The sequence below is a fragment of the Zerene cesonia genome, unplaced genomic scaffold, assembly GCF_012273895.1.
Source record: "Zerene cesonia ecotype Mississippi unplaced genomic scaffold, Zerene_cesonia_1.1 Zces_u004, whole genome shotgun sequence".
In the NCBI taxonomy this organism is placed as follows: Eukaryota; Metazoa; Arthropoda; class Insecta; order Lepidoptera; family Pieridae; genus Zerene; species Zerene cesonia.
In genome coordinates, this window is record NW_024045134.1 from 864,971 (window position 1) to 879,835 (window position 14,865).

General features: G+C 33.4%; 3 protein-coding genes across 3 annotated transcripts in view; 2 read left to right on the forward strand and 1 right to left on the reverse strand.

Annotated features, from left to right (window-relative positions):
* The first annotated feature begins 601 nt into the window (after positions 1 to 601).
* Positions 602 to 8,342, forward strand: LOC119838724 (zinc finger protein Xfin-like). Its single transcript, XM_038364810.1, has 10 exons — positions 602 to 1,195; positions 1,398 to 2,751; positions 2,988 to 3,212; positions 4,226 to 4,395; positions 4,771 to 4,930; positions 5,243 to 5,436; positions 5,905 to 6,005; positions 6,323 to 6,433; positions 6,847 to 7,001; positions 7,635 to 8,342. The coding sequence occupies exons 1-10, from the start codon at positions 837 to 839 to the stop codon at positions 8,118 to 8,120; spliced, it is 3,315 nt and encodes a 1,104-aa protein (XP_038220738.1). The 5' UTR covers positions 602 to 836; the 3' UTR covers positions 8,121 to 8,342.
* A 280-nt stretch (positions 8,343 to 8,622) lies between these two features.
* Positions 8,623 to 14,865, forward strand: part of LOC119838716 (von Willebrand factor A domain-containing protein 8) — a 24,158-nt gene continuing 17,915 nt past the window's right edge. Inside the window, exons 1-5 of the mRNA XM_038364800.1 lie at positions 8,623 to 8,930; positions 9,371 to 9,494; positions 9,822 to 9,957; positions 10,180 to 10,347; positions 11,092 to 11,256. Of these exons, the coding sequence (XP_038220728.1) occupies positions 8,744 to 8,930; positions 9,371 to 9,494; positions 9,822 to 9,957; positions 10,180 to 10,347; positions 11,092 to 11,256 (780 nt within the window). The 5' untranslated portion in view covers positions 8,623 to 8,743. The remainder of the gene's footprint in view (positions 8,931 to 9,370; positions 9,495 to 9,821; positions 9,958 to 10,179; positions 10,348 to 11,091; positions 11,257 to 14,865) is intronic.
* On the reverse strand, positions 12,383 to 14,276 carry LOC119838715. Its single transcript, XM_038364799.1, has 2 exons — positions 14,151 to 14,276; positions 12,383 to 13,528 (listed from the first exon to the last, which is right to left on the reverse strand). The coding sequence occupies exon 2, from the start codon at positions 13,408 to 13,410 to the stop codon at positions 12,433 to 12,435; it is 978 nt and encodes a 325-aa protein (XP_038220727.1). The 5' UTR covers positions 13,411 to 13,528; positions 14,151 to 14,276; the 3' UTR covers positions 12,383 to 12,432.

A 14,865-nucleotide genomic window follows, 5' to 3' on the forward strand; every position in this document is an offset into this window, starting at 1 on the left:
GCGTTCCATATTCCGCAATACAAAAAATATTTTTATTAAATTTTTGTAAAAAAATTACATGAAAATTTAACCGTAATATGATTTCTATCTTACATAATTATGATAATGAGTTGTAGTTAAGTTTACTATCGATGAACGATAAGTGTGATACATTATTGCAAGATAATAAGAATCTACATTGTGTAAAATGAAACATTTTCATTAGTAGTAAAACTAATCAAGTGTTTATGGTTAAGTTTATACGGTGTGTGTTTATTAATTAAAAAGACAAATATAAAGATTTTACAGAGAAACAAACAGTTATTTTAACTCGTAAAGCAGAATTCATAACATGAGAGAATGCTTCATAATAATAACAAAAAAAAAACCGTGCCGTTTCTTCTAATTGATTTATAGAGTAGAGTAATTACCACATAGTGTGAAATTTTGCTCTTCTTTACTGAGAAAAATAATCGAATATAATTATACTCTTCATTATTCTAACTTCATTGAACAAAAGTAATAATTCAAGTTATGTTTTAAGTAGTCGTATTTTTTCTCTCTGACAACATTGTGATACAGACAGTGTCATAAAGATTTTCATCCAGCTTTTAATAGGTACGCTTCTGACAAGAAGACTTCTCAATCTATTGTATTGGTTGTAATACTTTAGGATCAATTGACATTGGCTCAAAATCGAATGAATTTATGTCAAATACACATTTTATGCATACATTGTTGTTTTCGGTACTGTTGATCAATATTCAATCGTTGTTATTTATATCAACAATCAATTTGTATTGAATCCTAAAATAGTTATTAGAGTACACTAAAAAGTTGTTTTCTGTGATTTCGCTATGGGTTCTGATGAATCTGACGATGAGCCGCTGTCGGTACTGGCAGCAGCAAAGAAAATAAATCCAGAAGACTTCCCGGTGGATATCGAAATTACCGAAATAAAATCCAAGAAGAAAAAAATATTACCGCTTAAGAAGTATGGTGTTACAATAAAACTACATCGTAAAAATTCTACGTCGAATGCTTTAGTATCTCAGGCTCTTATAAAACGTCCGACCGACGTCTGGCTGTATCTAAAGGATTTCAATACGACAGGCCCTTACAGTTGTTTGCTATGTCCAGATTGGTTCATAAACAGACCCAAAATTATAATTCACTATGTATTAAATCACAAAAAAGATTTTTGTGGGATATGCAGGTAATTTCATAGCTTATTGTATCTACAGTCAACCTGAATACAGATATGTGTAGTGTAATATCAAATTTAATAAAGTCACTGTTCCTTTAGTTTATGGTTAAGATGTAGGAGATTCAACAAACTTAATAGACTATAGTTTGCTATATTATATTATATAACTTTAAACTTTTAAAATACAGTAGCCTGTACTAAAAATTTTCAGATACTTTGTTCCTGATAGAGATGCTTGGATAGCGCATGAAAAATTTCACACACCATGGCCATGCTCACAATGTGTGGAGTCTTTCCCTGTGGAAGACATGCTAAGGAATCATTTAAAAACCACACATAATCTGGTACACTGCCGTCTATGCCACTTTAGGGTACCAGCTGATGATAACTATACAACACATTTGTATCAAAAGCACAATGTTACAAATATTACATGTATCTTTGGAGATTTGTGGCAATTGGACTCAAAATACAAGTTTTTCTGTCTCCTATGTTCTAAGTCGGACAATCCCGTTTCTACATTCTTCAGTCATTACATGGGGTACCATCATTTTACGTTGAAATGCTTTGCTAACATGGTTTCTGGCAAGGATCCTCCGTTTATTGTTAAGGGTGTTGATGTAAGTCCGCAGTTCATCAATGACGAACTGAGAAGTCAAATGAGATGTGGGTATGTTGGAATGCAGAAACCATATTCAATCCAAGATTGTCCCATTGACCAAAATGAACCAAATATTGATTTAAGTGTTATGATACCGGAAGTAAAACAAGAAATTAATTCTGAAGATGAACACATTAAATGTCATAATGAAAATAAAACTGAGGAAACAAAGGAATGTCAAATGCAAGATTATGAAAGAAATGATGATGCAAAAGATGATGAGGGAAAAGAGGATGATATGAAGACTGAAAATGGTGATGTCTGTGATGGTAATAAGAATGACAGCAACAACATCAGTGAAGAAATTATAGATTATCAAGGTGAAGAGGACTTTGATATGACACTTCTAGAATTAGTTATCTTGGAAAAGTGCTATTTCAATTACATAGATGGAATGTTAAAAGATATAGAAATAAAAACAGTACCAGAAAACTCGGATGTTGATTATAACACTAAATCTGAGGCCAGAGAATTGGATTGTACGATATGTAAAATGAAATTAGATGATCCAAATTCATTAGCAGCCCACGTATCTAAAATGCATTGTATGAAAATTGTATCCCTATACTCATGTAGAGTGTGTGCTACGACTTTTGAAACTTTCAGTGAACTTAGAAATCATGTAAACGAAGAGTTGGGTCAGTTTGAAGATCTTTGGATATGTCAGTTTTGCGATAAGGAGTTTGATAATAGAGAATCTACAAGGAAGCATCTCTCTTTACACTGGGAAGAATTAGAATATGAGAACTGTTTTAGCCCTCATCTGGGTTTTAAATGTAAATATTGTCCTACTTTATTCTGGAATGAACCAGACAGAGAATTGCATCAGATAAAAGTACACTTGGAAAAATATAAGGATGAATTTTACAAATGTGAAGATTGTTCTAAAACATTTGGTGATAAGGTGATAAGATTTTATTTATAAATTTTCTGTTTCTTGATTTTTGTAGATTCATAATCTGTATAAGTATGGCTTAAAACTTGAGTATCATATTTGGAATCAAAACATGATTAAAAAAAATGTTATTGTGCCTTCGCTATTACTTGTTTCACTTATATCTTTTTTTAGAAAAAGACATCTATTTCTCATACTTCAGCTATCCATACTCAAATTTCAATGCCTCAAAATTTTTCTTTTAGGTATGGTTCACACACCACTACATGCAGGAACATATCAACGAAAGAACACAGATGAACATATATTTATTGAAATGCTGTGTTTGTTGCATCTTATTACCGTCTCTTGAAGAAATTCGTACCCATTTTGATGAGAACCATCCAGAAGCAAGGAAGCTGTATTGCTGTTTAGATCCTTGTGTGTACAGGCCTTTGAGTCAGAAGAAATCTCTGAAGGTGCATGTTAAGGTGAGGCTAGAATAATTTTAAACTAGATTTTTTAGTAATGAATGGTACAAGTTACATTCATACCTATAAATTACATTTAAACAAATGTAAATTATACTTGCAGTATGATATGTAAAGGTTTTATTTCATAAGAAATATTTTATTTTAAAATAAAATATATGTTATAAGGCAATTGATGACCCTGACATTTGTAAAAAGCTCTGAGGAGTGTCCATGTATGAATTAGTACTGTTTTAGGGCATCTAAAGCAGTACTAATTCCAGTGTGTATTCATAAGGTGTATTTAGTACTGCCTTTTGATGTCACTATAACTCCCTAGAATCTAGATCATTAAGTCATTTTGTTTAATTTTATTTTGATAAAGTTTTATATTACTGCATATTTATATACATGCGTCAACATATAGATAATCATGAAAAAAGTATTTTTTTTTTTTTTTTTTTTTTTTTTTTTTTTTTTTTTTTTTTTTTTTTTATGTCATAGTCGGCAATGGAGCTGGTGGGTCGCCTGATGGTAAGCGCTACCACCGCCCATGAACATGTGGAGAGGCGTAAGGTCAACTGCAGACCTTTCGCCTCTACAAATGGATTGCCGACTTTAATTAGGAAGGGATGAGGAAAGGATTGATGAAAGGAATAAAGGAAAGGACTGGGAAGGGTAAGGAAAAGGATATAGGCCTCCGGCCATTTATTGCCATTCAAGACCTAAAAGAAAAACATTCCCATTCATAAACATATTTATAACTAAACATATTGCTGGACATCTCTTAAATTGATAGATTAATACAATATATCACTACCACTACATGGTATAAATCAAAGTCGCATTCTCTGTACCTAGTCCCTATGTATGCTGAAATCTTTAAAATTACGCAACGGATTTTGATCGGGTTTTTTAATTGAAAGAAAGTGTCGAGTCAGGACGAAGGTTTATAATTATAATAACATCTATCAAACTACTCCGAATAACGCGTGCCAAATGCTTGTATACATATAAAAAAAAATCACATTCAGACAGTCCACGCGCCGCGCTCGTCGAAGCCGAAGCCGGTCAGTTGTCACGTGTGCGGACGCGACTTTGCGACCGCGCGCTCGTGCAGCACGCACGTGACGCAGGCGCACGGCGCTGTCGGCAAGTTCAAGTGCAAACTGTGCCGGGAGGTGCTGCAGACCATGGACGAGAGGTGGGTTCATGTGGAATGTGGGCAATTGGTCAAATCGACCGTTTCATTAATTGCCTAGGCTCTTTATTTAACTAGCAGAATGATATTGATATTGATATAATGATATTGTTTAAAGTAAATGAAACGGCGCCGTGTATTGAAGAGCTTGTTAATGAATCGGCCGATATAAACATTAGGCTGCAAGTTTATACCACTTACAATATGTTTATGACTTTGCTTTAATACGCAAGAATGTTGCATTTTGAGGGTATTTATACACACAACATAAAAAATGTTGTTGTTGAAACTTGAACAAAAAAATTACTTGATTTTTCATATTTATTTTTTAATGTGATCTGTATATTTAATACTTTGTACATACCATACATTTTACAGAAAACTTCACTACCTTCTCCGTCATCCGGGACGGCATCCGTTTGAATGCTCGGAGTGCGGGAAGTCATTTCAATACAAATCGTCACTTTACATGCATAAACAAGATCACCTGCCCAACAGACAGAGCTTTACGTGTGACTATTGTGGAAAAGTGTTCGCGGTAAGTTTGTTAATCTATACTTAGTATGTTTGTAATGTTTTCACACAAACACTACCTTGAACCGATTTAAAAAATCCTTTCACCATTAGTAAGCTAGAACTTTACTGAGTGACATAAGCGAAGCCGAGGCGAACAGTTATATATAAATAAGTATAATTACATGTCATATTTATTTGTTCAATGGCTTTATTTGTAATTGGTGCTATTTTAATAAAACGAACCATTAGCTTAAACAATATTTTAAAAATTATATACCTATAACATTAATCAAAGATTAACTTGTATTCTTAGTGTTTCTCATTCGCATTGCAGAAGAAAGATTCGTACCGCGAGCACGTGCAAATCCACGAAGGGCCGCGCCACGCGTGCTCGTACTGCCCGATGCGGTTCGTGCAGCGCTCCAACATGCTGCGGCACGAGCGGCGCCACACCGGCGAGCGGCCCTACACCTGCCCGCACTGCGAGCGCACCTTCGCCGACAAGGGCGCGTGCACGTCGCACACCAGGTAGCTGTGACGTCACGACCTCCCCCTCGGTAGCTTTCAGTGGACTCGAGTAGAAAGTTTATAGTATAAACTAGCTACGCCCCGCGGTTTCACCCGCGTAAGTCTGTATACCGTAGGAATATCGAGATAAAAAGTAACCTATGTGTTTTTCCAGTTGTCCAGCTATCTACGTATCAAATTTCATTGCAATCGGCTCCGTAGTTTTTGCGTGAAAGAGTAACAGATATGCACAGGCATACACATACACTTACACGTACATCCTCACAAACTTTCGCATTTATATTATTAGTAGGAACTAGGATACAATAACAGAGGAAAAGGGGGGGGGAGAGGGGGGGGGGGGACAGGGAATTAAATGCGTGCGATGCGTGTAGCAAATAATCCAACTAATAGTACACGATACCAAAAAATGTACTATCATGAAATTTTCTATGTCTATCTATATCTATAAAAACTATTTTCTTACAGGACCCATTCTAAGGATACATCGTACGCATGCCTATACTGTGGACAGACTTTTGTGCAGAAGTCCAAACTTACTTACCACATAAGAAGACATACAGGGGAAAGTAAGTTTTGTGATATCTTTAGCAATGAATATGCTAATTATTTATTCAAAAAGTTTCTTGTGTACTTTTTTTTTAGTTAAACCAATCCAATTGACCTCTTGTCTTTAGTTATTACTAACAGTTCTCCTATGTCATTCAGTGAAGTTACAGCTTTCTAATGGTGAAAGAATTTTGAAATCAATCCATTAGTTATTGAGTGCAAAACATTACAAACATACAAATATTTCCTGTTTATAACAGTATAGACATAACACGAATGTAATATAGTTTTCTAACATTATAGTGATTGCTAAAGTGTCCTAAACTTAATTTTCTAGATCTGGAAACCTGTACCATATGCAGTAAACTGTTCACGAGCGCGTGTTCGCTGCGGGAACACATGAAAACGCATGTAGCCAAAGCTGAGAATGTAAAATGCCCGCTCTGTGGTATGTATATGTTTTACATTATCAAACTACTTTAAAAAAAAGGAGGAGGTACTCAATTCGACAATATTTTTTGTATTTTTTACCTCAAAACTTTGAAAAAGACTTGTTTTGATGAATTTTTTATTTCAAAATTTTTTTATAATTTTGAATCCAATGTGGTACCTTCCTTGTGATTCCATTTAAATTTGGCCTAGATTTGACAATTTTAGGCGCCTAAGTTTCTCGTTGAAAATAATTGTTTTCTATGACTAGTTATAAGACGTTACTTTACAAATAATTAAGTGTTAAAAAAAAGTCGCAGTAATAAATAATATCATATAATATAATTTGTCCTTGTCTGTTTTATATCTCATGATCTGATCACCCTAATTTTTCGTATAAAAAATCTAATAAACTAATGTCTCCAAAATTAGATAAAAAATACCAAGACGAGCGATACATGCTGCGTCACCTGCGCACGTCGCACACAAACACACAATTCACTTGCCCCATTTGTCAGAAGACGGTCACCAGCAGTTCTGGACTGCGGCATCATGTCATGACTCATAGCACTTTGAATATATTCAGAGTGAGTATTTTTGTAATTTGAGTAAATTGATGTAGATTTAAGAACATTTTGCACTTGCTTACCCACGAATATATATTTTCATTAATTAATGCAGTTTTAAAACTGATTTTCAGCCTTAGTTTAATGGTAACAACATCCAAATTGCAACGAAATTGATTTAGCAATTTTATCCATTAAAATTCCACATATATGTACCTGTGTAGATTGTAAAAGGCTATGATTATATTTATAGCGTAATAATTTTAATGCATGGTTATTATTATTTAAGGTTTGCCGAATATTGTTACTTTAGAATTGTTTTCGATTGGAGACACAATTAATTTAGTGTTTGGTTTTTTTTAAATCGTTTGGATCGATTCCTGGCTAGGAATATTGATGTTTTTCATAGAGTTTTTATGTTTTATCAAAATCGACTTTGTAAGGAGTCACCTTTTAGCGTTTGTCGATATTCCTTTCATTCAGTTTGTTCTCTTTTATTTTTGGATTAGTTTTTTCTCGCCTAACACGTTCAGTTAAAGATATAACCCTATATATTTTTAATATATACACGAGTGCATTACCTCATATTCATACAATCAGTTCAGTTGTACTGCAAATTTCTGCTTTTATTTCAATAACTGATAACTTTTCCAGTGCAAATGCTGTCCAAAATCGTACGCAGTCAAGAGAACCATTATAAAGCATCTACGCAAACGCCACGGGCTCAGCGGGACAGCAATCAACACAAAAGACTATTATTCGAGATTGGAACCGAGGGAATGCAATTTGAACCTAGATGAGCAAACCATGACAAGCATTTTCGGACCGCCTAAGAAGAAAGTCACCGATTTACTTATTGGAGACTTTGTGACTTTAGCAAAGAAACTGAAATTGGACAAGAAGGATGAAAATAATGAGAGTACAGAAGAATCGGATAATAATGATGAAAATTCTGATGAAGAAACACAAGATAATTCGACGGAACAATCTGAATCTCATAGTAATATGGATGAGCATCCGAAGTTCACAGAAGTCGTTTGTAAACAGGAAGTTATAAATAACGAATACGAACTGGAGCCAACTGATTTTGTTAGTGTTAAAATTGAACCTATGGAAGACGAGGAAAATAATGTTCTATAAACCATGTTCATTTTTCTAAAAACTAATTGTAATACAAAAGTATTTTATAAATTCATAGGATGTGCAATATTCATACATAACTTATGTAGATAAAATTATATGATTTATTTTGTAAATTAACATAAACGTATTAGCTATGTTATTTACTTGTATTATTCACGTATTGTGTATGTATATATAATATAAACTATATCTATGCCTCGTTAAAACATTGTTAAGGGAAATAGTATTCTTCTTATAATTAAATTACTCATCTACACTTATGTGTATCTATCGTCTAATAAATATGTTTAGAAAATATGTATTCCAGTTTTATTTAATTTTATTGCATAGATTGGTATCAAGGTTTTATTAGCTAGTATTATTTTATCTGTAGCTCTACCCTCCATAGCAACCAAATGGCAACATTTTACAGCGACCTGCCACAAAGTTGAAAGTTTACAATTTTCATTTGACATTGACATTGTTTTATTGACAATTATTATTTTCAATTAGACTTTGGACTGTTTATCGGCAAATAGTTAAATTAAATAAAATAAAAAGGCCTATTTCATATTTACAATGATGCAAGAATGACACCTTATTTTTATTAGTATCTTCTTATTCTATATTTCATTTATAAAATGGTTTTTAATCCGGCTGTAACTGTACGTAGAATTGATGTTTTGCTCCGTATTTTAAATGGTCGTAAAATAAATTTAAGTCCTAATGCAGTTCGAGCTTATTCAAGCGAAGGAAGAGTTACAATTGGAAATGTGAGCAAAGAAATAAAAACTCCGAAAAAGATAGAATATGTCCCGAGAAAGTACTGTAAGTGTAGCACAAAAAATAACCTGTATTTTACTACATTTCAATAATGTTCATCTTTATTTAAAATTTTTAATGGATTTATAAAAGTCAAATATGACTTCCACCTCCACACATAAATTACAAGCCTTTTATGTACCAAAAAAATAAATACTTCGGCTACATAGTTTCTCTTTCTTCTTTAAATAAAATTGAATGTTATAGCAACCAGCAGTGTCTTATGTAACATAGCTAATCGTACTGAAAAAAATATGTACAGTGCCTTGCAAAAGCATATTTCATAAAATTACCCACTTTATAAAACAGTATAAAAAATTCATAATTTTTCCTCAAGTTGATATTAGATATGATATAAATAAAGCAAATTCTGGTTGGTTTGTATGCGTTTTTTTTCAATAAAATATGTTTTAGACAAGTTGCTTGAAGTGTTTTTACATTTTCAGTGACCATACAGGATGCTGAGCTCAAGAACTTATCACAAAGTACTCTCCGTAATTTAAGATGGATGATGCAAAAGGACCTTTTAGGCCAGGATATGTTTCTGTTGGGAAGACCTGGTCCGAGCCGGTAAACAATATTTGTTGATAATAGTAGTTATTTTAAAGAAGGCATTCAAATGTTAAATTCAACCTTTAGATTATGATAGATAGTTTACTTGGCAATCTTCACAATACAATGGAGCAGTTTTTTTTTTAAATATAAAATTTGGACTATTATTAATGCATCATTAAAAAAAATTATTGTGCCAAAGCATGCTTGACTCTCAAACTGATTTTTATAATTTATTATGAAGATAGCTATTGATGTGGCGTAAAAAATGCATTTTTTTAATTATTATGTGAGTAAAGCCTCAATCAAATTCTAGTATAAGGTTTAAATTTAAGTTATTTTTAGGCGGAAAGTAGCTCTTCAATACTTGGAGTTAACACAAAGGGAATTGGAATATGTAGCACTTTCCCGTGACACAACTGAAGCGGATCTGAAGCAGAGAAGAGAAATTCAAAGTTCTACAGCTAAATATTTTGATCAGGTATGAGCTAGAGAAAGATTTAATGTTTTCAGGTTTCATATACATAATATAAGTTTCTTTATTCTCCATCAGAGGTTGTAAATACCTGGACAGATTTTAAAATTATTTCATAGTAATAAATGCATTTATAGTCTTTAGTGAGTCTACAAAATAAGCTTGTGGTTTGTGTGTGGTTGTGTGTTATTGTGACAATTTTTTCTTAATAAAAATTACTGTCCATAGAGTGCAGTTCGTGCCGCCATAGAGGGTAGAGTTTTAGTCATCGAGGGCATAGAGAAGGCAGAGCGAAATGTCTTGCCAGTTTTAAATAACCTGCTAGAAAATAGGGAGATGCATTTAGAAGATGGCAGGTTTTTAATACCATCATCGAGATATGATAAATTGTTGGAGGTGAGCATTAAATATTTATCAAATGTTAATATGATATCTCTATATATATAAAATTCATGTGTCACAGTGTTAGTTACCATACTCTCTCTGTAGGTTTAAAGATTTAAGCATACATAGGGACATAGGGACAGAGATAGCGACTTTGTTTTATACTATGTAGTGATACATAAAATAAAACAATGATATTCAATATTAAACATAATATTTATTAAAGCATGTAGGTGTTCCAGGCCTGTTGAATGATTTGGCCAATTATATCACCCAGTTTTGTATTACACCAGGAATTTACTTTTCCAAATGTCCATCAGGAACAGATTGAGAGATAACTATGCTACAGACGCCTGTGTTATTTCTTTCTAGTTTTAAATAAAACAAGTTGTCTTATTCTATCCTACTAATATTATAAATGCGAAAGTTTGTAAGGATGTGTGTTTGTTTGTTGCTATTTCACTCAAAAGCTACTGAACCGATTGCAATTAAATTTGGTACGCAGACAGCTGGACAACTGGAATAACATATAGGCATCTTTTTATCCTGATATTCCTACGGGATACGGACTTACGCGGGTGAAACCGCGGGGCGCAGCTAGTATAATTATAATAATAATAATAAGACCATCATTACAAACTATGTGTGTACTTATTTAAATGTTCACACAGAAATATTGCAATGCTGCAATTTTTTTTTCCATCTTTTTTCTATTATTTTCCTAAGTAAAAGTTACATTATATAATCATTCATTAGGAACACGGTCTGGAAGAGGTATCAAAATGGCGTCTAGTTCGTGTCGATGAGAACTTCCGTGTCATTGCGCTAGGGTTGCCCGTGCCGAGGTATTCGGGGCAGCCACTCGACCCCCCGCTACGTTCGCGCTTTCAAGCGAGAGATGTCGCTACTGTTGGCTTTGGGGTGAGTGAATGTTATTTTTTATTTAATTTCTTATATTTTTTCATGGAACTGCTATGTCCATATTACAAACAATTAATATGACTATTAGATTTCATAATACAAACAAACTAGCTATTTTTTATATTTTAATTAAACACAAATACTATGACCCAGTTTCGAAATATCCTCATCACCTGTGAAATCTCTGTCTGTCTGAATCGATGGAAATTATTTGATGTTTTGATTTTTTATTGTGTTGTGCCCGCTCCTATACATTGTAGTTTCATAATATAAGTTGTTTAAAATAGGTATAAAAAACGCTTCAATAACAAAAATATTTAATTAAGATTTAATTTAAGACAACTCTTATGTAAACCTAAAACCTTTTAATAAAATACTATTATTTATATGTTTTATGTATTGATGGATTTGAAGTAAAGAAAAAATTTGATCATCTCGCCCCTATTGGCTACCCGTGATCCTGAATCCCTTCTCGTGGTCATTTATATTCATTCCAAAAAAAATGTGAATAATAAAGAATTTCTATGCTATAAAAGCTATATATAGCTCGCGCCGCGAGTGCAGTAACTTTCTCGTTTTTGAAGTCGGCTACTAAAATCGGTCATACGATAAATATAAAAACGTTAAAGGATTAATCATATGTAAATATTAACATGTTAATTACTTAGACATGTTATCGTATAGTGTATATTTTAATAATCATTTGCAAATCTAAGATAATGAAAAAAATATGTTTTGCTAACCGACTGTCCTACATATTATAGTTGATTTTTTTTTACAACTCTTATCTTGCAGACAAATGCTTCAGCAACAAAAGACATGAAGTGCTAAACCATACATGTTATTAATTATTATTGTCCATTTCCTTCTCGCTAGGAACATCTATGTAAACAAATTACGTTCTCAAAGTTTTGTGCGATTTAGGGCATTAAATATATGAAAACAGAACAGATAAATTCGATTAAAGAAAAATATTAAGACAACCAATATTTAAAAGAGTCAATATTTAATTTGATGACGATAGTTTTGCAATTACAATTAATGCAATAATTACTTACAATTCATATTTTTGGATTGTCATTTATTGTATTAAAAACTTTAATTTTTTTTTTATTGTGATACAAATTAAAACTTTTATACTGACTTTACAAAATATGAGAAAATATATATATTTGATTAGATTTTCTGCGATAGTAGACTCTGCGTTCTACTAGTTACGTTGGAATCCGTTCGTTTCGACAACGCTTCTGGCATAAAAATATGTACCTGCTTTTTGACTTTTCCCACATCTGGAATCAATTTCTTGCTAACTAACTCCGCGTATTGTTTTTCCACCGCGTTCCTCTCGGTGACTACTTTCTGTCTAGTTTCAGCTATGTTACGCTTAACATCTTTGGCCCTTCTGTTTTCCTTTATCCTTGTGTCGTGTCGCAGCGTGCTTTTCACGTTTCGTGACTGCCGTGCGTAGTTCTCTATCGTATTCGACGTTGGCACATTAAATTCGTTCCGATCGATAGGGCCACTCAGTTTCTGTTCGATCGGTTTAGACTCCTTTGCCTTCAAATCGGCCGACGTCTTTGATTTAATTAAATTCCGCTTTTGTATCTCCGGCCAGCTGTGCCGCGGTTGGGACATCCTTTCGCCAGTATCTTCTTTCAGCAGATCTATCTTGCCAGCTAGATCGAGCCATTGTAGAACTCTATCGGACAATTCTGTGTTTTCCATCGAATCGGTCCGGGAAGTTCGATTGCTCTTTATGGCTTTCATGGTTACGTTATCGAATCTAGAAGTGTCGAAATCGTTTAAATGTTGTGGTGACGCTTTAATTCTCAGTTCGTCATCGGAGTCATCAACGTCGGATAGATTTAGTTTTTCCACGCGTGGTTCTTGATCGCCTTTAAACGATTTCTCGTTTGTTATCACAAGGCGTAACTTTCGCAAGCAGTCTTCCAAGTCCTCGTGTCGGTGACTGAGGCGACCACTTTGAATTTTTGTTGTTGCTTTATGGGTACTGGCTGATGAGTAGGGTCTTCTCTTGGCGCTTAGTTTAATATAGCAAGGATCGTCGTAGTGGAGTATTGGATGTCGGAATCCGTCGACCCATACGGTTCGAATGTACATAGGTCGTTGAGAGGATTGCCAGAGCGCTGGCATATTACACCGCTCGCCAAATTTAAAGGCATCTAGACATGCGATCGCTTGTACGTGCAGCTCTTACTGTTTTCATGATAATTAATTGTTGTTATGTCTCGAGTATCCATCAATGTAGGTTCTGAAAATATATTGGTTTTTTAAACAAATGGTTTATGTTTTAATGAAGAACATTTCGTCTTAAAAAGAATGAAAGAGGTAATCTTTAATTATGAGATAGTAGCGATTAATTATTCTTGTCCATCCTTCGAGCTATGATTCGTACATACATGTGATTGGTCCAAATTTGTGGAAAAAAAGTTAAAAGTTACAGTTTGACGAAAAAATCTCATTATTTAGTTTGCATCGGGCATGCATTAGTTAATGCGTGCCTGTTGCTTCCCCCACATTAGCGTGGGCATTGATTAATAGAATAAAATTGATTGGAAAGTAAGCATGACTCAGGAATATCGCATTGAACAGGGAATTTGATAGAAAATTACTGTTCTCAGTTACGGTACGGTTATTTTTTGCATCTGCTGGATATCCTTTTGGAGAGAGGATTTTTTTTATATCTTATAACTGTTGATGTTGATGATGTTGATGACGATTTTTTATTTCCATATAAAAATACACTGCACTGTAAACCAACAGCGGTTCGCTTGATTAATAATATAGGATAAGCATTACCTGTTGTAAACAATACCATAAATACAAATGCATATTACGTAGGATACATAAAGACCCTTTTTACGAGTACATACCTTAAACAGTTAATCCGAGAAATTAAATATTATAAAATAATTTCATGTACATTAATAAATATCTTAAAGATACTTATTTGCTTTCACGGTTGTTCATTATTTCAAAACTACAATTTTTATATTCTCGCTAAGGTTTTATAAATTATTTTGCATTTATTCAAGAAAATACTGTATTTAAAAATGTTTATAAGAATCGAATAGATATTTGTCCGGAAAGCAGACGACGTGGCGGATTTCCGTGCGGTTTGTAACTGACGCCCGCTATGCCATGTTGGGCTCTGTCGTAAACATTCGATTGTGCTGGAGATACAACGGGAACAGACTATAACAGTAAATATACGTACTGTTTGCTTCTTGTTGTCCCCTCTTGCTTTGTTGATCAATTGTTTATCATGTTTGATTATTTATTGAGATGGATTAGATTCTTATTGCTTGTCGGTTCATAAAAGCAGCCTAGAGTCAGAGAAATCGCATAATGAAACTGCCTAAGTCCCCTTAAAATATCTCGCCTAATCGATAGATCTTTGATACAAACAAATATACTTTAAAGTGCTTCGAAACAATAAAAGTAACCACCACACATTTATTTGTTTAGATGTACTTTCATCCCATCAGACTACTTATAGTCTTATGATATACATTATATATACTTAGTCTGGCCATAAATACTGTTACACTTAATTATAAAAAAATATTACATTTGAATTTCGAATCT